This window comes from Tyto alba, unplaced genomic scaffold, assembly GCF_018691265.1.
Source record: "Tyto alba isolate M040663 unplaced genomic scaffold, T.alba_DEE_v4.0 Super-Scaffold_19, whole genome shotgun sequence".
NCBI classification, from domain to species: domain Eukaryota; kingdom Metazoa; phylum Chordata; class Aves; order Strigiformes; family Tytonidae; genus Tyto; species Tyto alba.
The window spans coordinates 2,390,615-2,398,835 of NW_024881281.1; the positions used below are offsets into that span (position 1 = coordinate 2,390,615).

Consider the following 8,221-nt stretch of genomic DNA (forward strand, 5'->3'; position numbering starts at 1 on the left):
TGACTTCGTTAGTGATAACAGAGAAGGATAGTGCACCTTTAAATGAGGAGCTTTGTGTTTAATTACCCAAATAAAATGACATAAATATGAATGAGTGCTAATGGCGGTACTTGCTTTTCCGGAAACCATTAACAAAACGATTCTTAAATGATTTGTAAAGAAAATGAGAGGAGAAGAGAGGAGCAAGAAGGCTATTAGGCGTCTAACACACTCCTGAATTATTATGTAGTCAACTACCTAGCAAATATCAGGTGAAATGATCTTGCAAAAGGAAAGAAGGGGTTTGTTGCCAAGGCTTTTCAGGGATGTGGCCGCCCCGACCTCGGCAGCGCTGGCTCGGGGATCCCGGCGCTGCTGGGGGGCTCAGTCCTTAGGTGACGGGGACCTGTGGTCCCGTGGGGGCTGAGCACCGGGAGAAACCCCAGATCAGCTGTATCTCTGCCCACCCCCACCCTCGCCGCAGGGTCAGGCCTAGCTCACCCGAAGTCGGGTGTCTGATCGCAGGAGAGAACTGGGATTTTAGCTAGGACAGCCACTGGCAGCTCTGCTGCCTCCGTGGGTCCCTTCAGTCACATTCAGGAGATGGAAAAGAAATACGTCCCCTTTTGGCTTTTGCTAACTGTTCGTTGTGTTTAGAAGAGCCCCACGTATTGGGAAACCCGCAGAGGGCTGCCAGCCCAACGCCTCAACCCGCGGCTGCCAACAGCTGCCAGTTAAATTTGGGGAGGGGCGCGTGGGGCGCGGGAGAGTGCCGGCGCCTGCCGGCCCTGCGACACCCGGGGACACGCGCGGTTTGTTGGCAGGCGTACTTGTGGGACAGCAACAGGGACCTGGTGGAGTGGCTGGAGAAACAGCTGACGGAAGAAGAAGGCGTTCGCTCGGTTGTGGATGAAAACATCAAGTACATCTCGAGGGACTACATCCTCAAGCAGATCCGGAGGTAAGCCGACCACGCGCGCCCTGCCCCTGCAGAACAGGGCCGGTTTAGGTTCAGGCTCTCAGCTTGGCCACGTGCGCTTCCCCAGCTGAGGAAAATGGATTTGTTGGCCTTTTTGTGTGGCAAACCCGTAAGGAGGATGTGGAAACGCAGTTTCCTTTGGAAATGCAAATACAGGGGCAAACGTGGGCAAAATCACAACCCCGCCGAGCGGAGATGTAATCCAGCAGCAGCCAACCCTCCCTGGCCAGGCCCGCTACTGGAACGGGAGCCGTGAAGAGCCAGGGCGCAGGAATTTCACTGCTAATGTGTCCATTTGAGACAGATAATGGAAAATTATTTTAGAGGGCTGCATACTGCGTGAAGCAAGGAGAGAAAGCAAATCTCTGAGCTGCGCTGCTGCTGTCAGAGTGGTGTGTTGACCACACGTGGCCAGAATGTCCTTACGGCTTCCTCCCCTTTATTTTTTCTAGCCCTAGACTTCCCAGGCAAGCTACCTAGTTTCTGCTGTGCTCAGTGTCATAAAATGCCCAGTTCCCTTCGATTGCTGTTTAGAACTACCCCAAATAAACCCCCCAAATACACTGCTAGAGTATCAGTTCCTCCTGCTTGTAAGAGTTACCGTGCGCATTTGCAGACGCTCATCCAGCAGAGCCAGTTAAGCCTCACGAGCCAAATGCTTTGCTAGACTTGAACAGATTTAATTCTGATAAATTTTATGTCTCAAACTGGAGGTGTCTTGAAGCGGCTTTGCCTCGGGGACAGCAGAGCTGGGGGTGGGCCCCGAAGGCGGAGTGAAGCTCCTGTGGTTTCTGTGTCCCGTGTCTGACTCCGCAGGGCGTCTCTTCCCAGCGTTTCTGCCATTTCTCCCTCCGTGCTGCGGCAGACGGGGCTCTGGGACCCCCGGGGGGGGGGGATGGGGGTGCTCTCAGCAGGCTCTGAAGGTGGGATCGGGGCGCGCTCCTCAGCTCCCGGGCTCCACGTGGTCCGGCCTCGCGATTTCAGGCTCGGTGCGTGGCCGAGCGGGTCTGCCACCGGCACACTGGGTGGCACGAGGGAGCTCCCTGGGCTGGTGCTGCCTCGTCCCCTCCCTCACAGCCCCCCTATGTCAGTCCTCCCCCCGCCCCCCGGGCCTGGCGAGGAGCTGCCGGCGGCGCTCCGGGCGCCGGGGCTGCCGTCAGTTACCTCTCGCCTCTTTGCAGCCTGGTGCAGGCCAATCCGGAGGTTGCCATGGATTCGATAGTGCACATGACCCAGCACATATCACCCACCCAGCGAGCCGAGATCGTGCGGATCCTCTCCACAATGGACTCGCCTTCTTCAACGTAAGAGCATCGATTGCCCACACTCCCCCCTGCCCGGTACAGTGGAGGGGGGGGGGGGAAAAAAACAAAACAAAACAAAGCTCAGAATTGCCCTTTGTCTGCTCAACTGCGACCACTGTACCGAGACGGGGAGGCTCAGGGAAACGCTGGAAGAGTGACATTTTTATTTTTTTCAAATCAGACTGACCAGAGGAAGTGTGTTCTTTGGCCAGAGACATGAGGAAAATGTATAAACACAAGCGCCTGCGGAATTGAGTTACAGCTGTCTAACTCTAACTGTACCTTATTTATTTAACAAAGCGTGACTGGACCAATGCATCAGCTCGACTGCCACCCGAAAGCGCTACAGCCAGGCAATGAAGGGTGCCCCGGTGCCGTGAGGTCTTGGCGTAGCAAAGCAGGGGCTCGTTTAAATCCCACCCCTGCCTGCTCCTCTCTTCACGCCCCGCCTGGTCGCGGCAGCTTTGTGCTGACAAGTGCCAACGTTCCCCCCCCCGCCAGAGCCTCGCTGCAGCCCAGGACGGGCTCTGCCTCCCCAGGACCCTCCTGCCTGGCGGCCCGGGGGGGAGTGGAGCCCATCCCCACTGCATCGGGCCGCTGGGCTCTGTGTTTCAACCCTTTCTTGTTGTTTAGTAGTAGAGCTAAACCCAGGATTTCAGGGCTGTCCCCAGGCCCGGGGGCGGCTCCTGGGCTGCCCGGGACTGTGACGGTGGCGGGGCAGGATTTTGGAGGCCAAGTCCCCGCTCGCTTTGTGCCCAATTCCTTTAGAACAGGTCAGTAAAATCTGTGAAAAGCCCTTCCAGGAGGAGGGAAAAGAGGAGCCCCAAACCGCAGCTGCTCCGTCATCTCTCCTCTTCCTTCCCTACTGCGTGATAAGAGCCGTGGGCAGCCCCAGCGTTGGATCTGTTCACGTAAGTGCTAATCCCTGTCCCAGGAGCAGGGGACTGAAGCAGAAAGCAGCTGCAGCCGGGGCGCGGGAGGGGACAGGACAAACACAGCAGTGGGGCGAGCACTGCGCCAGGGAAGCTGGCTGATGCAGCTGAGCAAAGTTTTTCTCCATCGCCCACCTCCGGCCCGGAGCTGCCCGTGCCTGGCTGGGGAGGGGGCTGCCCTTATTCACGTGGGAAGGTGGAAAGAGAAGGAAAATTCTTTTTGGCAATCCCGTTCCAGCGGCCACTCTTGGCAGCTGGTGAGGACAAGGTGTGTCTGTGGCAGGGGAGGGCAGGGCCGGCTGCCCCCTGCCCCAGCCCCTGCCTTACTGCTCCACTTTTTTATTTTCCTGGGCCTCCTGACTGCCTGAAAAGATCAGAGAAGCTGGAACTTTAAAGGGCAGCCCGGTTAACCCCTAATACACAGCTACTGTTACGGAACTTGGTCTAGTACTGGAGCGCTTACGCCAATGACTGTCTGAAAAGTATTTCAGATTTTACAACAGAATGAGGCAGGAGGGATGTTTCTCTGAGCGAGTTAATGAATGGTGATGCCAGTGCCTGACACCTGCACTGTTGCCTTCTGCAGGCAGCCCTGCCCGTGGCCAGTGGAGCTGTGGCACCTGAAGGACTACCTTTTCCTTCAGAACCCTAATTTGATTTTAAAGACTTAATTTTTTGCCACTAGAGCCCCCCGAACAACCCCCAAAGACGCTTTTACTTATGCCAAGGCGGGCTGCAGCGGGGCACACAGGACAGACGCCGGGCAGGGCAGCGCGGGCAGGCGGCCGGGCTCCTCTGCTGGTGCCAGGATTGCCCGACATCGTCACCGTGTCCTGCGTGGTGGTGGCACCGGGCAGCCCCTGATCCAGGCCGTCTGCAGGTGTTAGAGGAAACGTCCCGGTGCGGCTGCTCCGTTCCTTCTCCCTGGGCTGGGAGCTGTCGCTGCCAAAGTCTTTCACCTGCTGGGTCAGAGCAGCTCCCTTGGCTTCTGTTAGAGGCGCTGGGTCAGGCTCCGCTTCGTTCCGGGGTAAAGGAGCTCCAAAAAACCAGCCCCCGGGTACCATCGGAGCCCTGGGGAGGCCGGGGCCTGCCGGGCCGTGGCCACATCCCGGCTCGTGGGTCGGGTACCCAGCGGGGCAGGGGCGGCGGGGAAACCACCCTCGGTACATACGGTTCTCGCTGGTGCTGAAGTATTTCACTTACCTCAATTTCTTTTAATAAAAAGAATGAATTACATCGCTGGTGCCGGGAGTGGAAATCTGTCACCCTTGTCCTGAGCACCCCTCGGGGAGCTCTGCTTTTCCTTAAGGCAAGAACGAGGAGTTTTATGCGGCGCCTCTCGAGGGGGGGCTGCTGGCGCCGGGATGGAGCCGAAGGACGGCGTGGTCTGGGCTGTGCCCCTCACCTGCTCAGACTCTGCCGAGGTTTGAAATAACCCACCTGAGCTGTGAGCCCACGGGGCAAAGCCCGAGAAAAGCCGTTCTCCTACTGAGGAGGCTGCGCGGCCCCAGCGCTGAGCCGGGCAGAGGGACCAGCTCCTCGTCCCACCACCGGCACAGCGCCCGCCCGGCAGCCGGGCCCGCTCCTCCTCCTCCTCCTCCTCCTCCTCCTCCTCCTCCTCCTCCCCGGATTTATTGTCATCCTCGACCCTGCAGTGACCGAAGGGTCCCCACCACCCCGGGGCGCGGTGACACAAACACCTTTCAGAAGTTCCCCGTGTGGAAGGTGAGCCTGGTGGTAACTCCAGCAGTTACTTTCCACCCATTTCACAAACCGGAATCCTGGCAGTTAAAAACCATAAATCACCTTAACAAACATAACGGGGGGCTGGGTGAGGGGACGGACCCTACTGAACTCCAGAAACGCATTTAAAACTCTTTAGCCTAAAATATCTACATATTAAAATGCCAAGGAAAGAAGTACCAAAGCTGTAAGCTCTCAAAAGCCCAAGATCAAAGTGCCATCATCTTTTAATGTGAACCTTTTGTTGCATCAACAGTCTTAAGAGGGATGAGAGACATCAAAATAAAAACTGAGACAAACTGTGGCTTTGTAGCTGTTTTTTGTTTTAGTCTCTTCTCTCAATTTGGGCCATGAAATAGGTCAGCTCCATTACTGATCAGCCTTCCCACAAATATTTAAAACAAATTGAATTGCACACCCAATACCCATCACAATTACGCCAGGCACAATAACTAAATTAGCAATTCAACAAAATAATTGGAAATGCGATTCTCTCTATTCCACAGCCTCCCTCAGGGGTTTGGCCGATCTATGGGGGGAAAACTCTGCTTTACTAATTCTGCAGCTAATTAGAGACACACTTGTAAATGAAGTTGTTTGTCTGAAAGTTGAAATTCTTTGCTATTGTGGGGTTGGGGGGAGAGGATTAATACAAGTCCCCCATTCTCCCCCTCCCCATCACACACGTAATTCCCCAATACACCTTCTAGTTGCTGTGCAATGTTTTGCAAAGGTGTAATGCCCAGTTGTGTAGGTACTAATTAGCAGCTGTATCATGAATTAATAAAGAATTAATATTCTATTGGGGGGAAAAATATCTCACTTGCTGTTAATTGGCAGCATTAGGAAAACTTAGTGGTAAATCAGCCCGGTTCTCTGTGCCCTCATTAACGCGCGGGCGCAGCCCCGCAGGATGGACAGGGGCCTGTCCCTGCCGGAGCGCCTCTGATGAGTTGTTACTCGGGGTTTACACAGGCTGCCCTTGCTCCTGCAGCACATCCACATCCAGGTGAGGGCCCATTTTCATGCCAGGAATAAAGCGCTGCCCTCCCCGGCAAGGGCAGCAGATGAAACGGGGGCCGCCTCAGCCCCCGCTGCCGGCCCAGGTTCTCCCCGTGTATCACACTACCCAGGTGGTGGGGGGGGTGGCAGGGAGAGAAGCCTGCTTAAACACTGATAAGTAAATTCAAAAGCATGCTTAGCAGGGCTTTGACTCTTATCTCTTCAAACAATATGAACGCGAAGTTATCACATTTAAAGTGTTTCACATTACCCTTTTAACATCACATCCAGCTCCCGCTCTCAAAAAAAAAAAAAAAAAAAATCGAGTGCCCTGGTGCTAAAACTTTAAAGGACACAGAAGTCAAACTGGAGAGGGGTGGCAGAGCCCGGGGTGGCAGCGCCCAGCGCGTCCCAGCAGCGCCCCGACAACTTGCCCGCACGGCAAACCCTGAAGCAGGGTAAGGACACGGCGCGTCTGCCAACCAGCCCCCCTGCTGCCGCTGACGGCGCGGGCAGCGTCAACCCATCCCACCCACCCACCCACCCGAACTTCGGCAGCACCTAATTCACCCCCCTCGATGCCTTTCAGGATTGTTTATTATTAAGCCGCGCCGTTGCAGCGATGTTGGAAGCCCACCCGGCTCCGCTGCTGCTCGGGGACCGGCCGCAGGGACGGGGCAAGGGGTGGGGACCCCCCCGGCACCGCCGGGTCGCGCTGGGGCGGGGGACACAGGACGTGACACTGCCAGGCTTTGCCACGGAGGATGGTGACACGCAGAGGCAGCAGCAGCTGGGGAGGCCCGGGGGTGCAGCCCCGGGGCATCACCCCCTCAAACTAAGCGACCCGGCGCGCTAACGAACTTGCGTGAGCCGGCCCCTGCCCGAGAGCGGGCAGCAGCGAGGAGCCGCCCGTGACATTTACTGTGGATCCACCTGGCAAATTCTGCCCAGCGAGCTGGAGTGGGGTGGGCAAAATCAATGCCCTTCCCCGAGAGCTGCCGCTGCTGCTTCGCTGCAAGCGAGCATGAAGGTTTATTCGCCCACGATACGTCTGTTTTCCACACAAAGTCAACACTCACCTTGGCACTTACTTTCTCAAGAAAAATGTTACGTTCTTCCGCAGGGTGGGGAGCCCACCCGGTGCTGCCGCCTCTCCCCGCGTTGATCGAGGGGGCCAAGGACCGGCACCAGATCGGAACGGGGAAAGGAAAAGCTCCGGTGGCTTCGTGGAGGCGACAGCTCCTCCTGGCACAGGCGGCACCGGGCCCGCGACTGCCTAAAGAACGGGCAAAATCCAGGTAGTGTTCTTGGGCGCACTGGCTGGAGGAGCTGAGTTTAATCCCATTATCAGAATTTGCCTTCCTGGCTTTAAAAAATAAAATAAAAAAAAGTCAGAAAAGAAACCTGGGGGCTCGCACACTGCCTCCTCGCCCAGAGGAACTGGGTCTGTACTGGCCACCGGCCCCTCACATCACCCGCCCCGGGGCTCTCCCCAGCTGCTTTGTGCTGAGACGCAGGCGGAATTCAGCCAGAAACGCAGCTGTACACCGGTGTCCTTTTTTTTCTGCTTTTAAACCCAAGATTTCACACACCAACCACGGCTCAAGCCAAGGCTCTGCGGCTGAGCCGGGTCGCCCCGGCTGGGGTGGGACTCTCTGCTCCACACGACCCCGAAGGTATCGGGAAGGTGTTTGCTGGCAGCAGGCGACTAGGAGACGTCAATCTGTAACGATGAGGTGCAAAAATGATTAATTAAAATCAGCTCTGCAGGCAGCTCCAGGGACACAGTGAAGCGCAACAATGCAGCAATGGGGAAAGTCTTCCAAGGGCGGGGAAAACCAAAACCAGTGAAACCAAAGGGAAAGATAGAACTGTGCTGCAACACGGCCGGAGCGCGGCAGGGGCGGAGGGAGCGGGGTCAGCGCCGCGAGGAGACCCGAGGGATCGGCTGCTGCCGGGGCCACACGGGGCGTGGAGGAGCCGGCTCCCCTCCTCGCTCCAACCTGTTCCGTACTTGAAAATGGAATGCATTTTTATTTCAGCTTAATAAGAAAAAATAACGTAAAAATGAAAATTTAGTTGCCCACTAAAAAGCTGGCAAGCTGTAACTTACGCAAGGGAAAAAAAACAAACAAAAAACCAACCAAACAAAAAACCAAAAACCACAAAACCACCTTTGTGCAAAGTGACGCCCAAGACAGCAGAGAAATGACCCTGTGCTGGTGGGGCCACGAGAGGCCGGGGCTGCTGGTACCTCTTCTGCACTGAGCAAACCTGGGCAA

At 56.2% G+C, this 8,221-nt stretch overlaps 1 protein-coding gene across 8 annotated transcripts in view; it reads left to right on the forward strand.

The window, feature by feature from the left end:
* The window catches only part of ACACA (acetyl-CoA carboxylase alpha), a 141,095-nt gene extending 136,665 nt beyond the window's left edge, over window positions 1-4,430 (forward strand). For all 8 annotated transcript variants that reach the window (XM_033004779.2, XM_042791599.1, XM_042791598.1 and 5 more), the window contains 2 exons: window positions 804-940; window positions 2,140-4,430. In XM_033004779.2, the coding sequence (XP_032860670.1) occupies window positions 804-940; window positions 2,140-2,266 (264 nt within the window). In that variant the 3' untranslated portion in view covers window positions 2,267-4,430. The remainder of the gene's footprint in view (window positions 1-803; window positions 941-2,139) is intronic.
* Window positions 4,431-8,221: the final 3,791 nt, after the last annotated feature.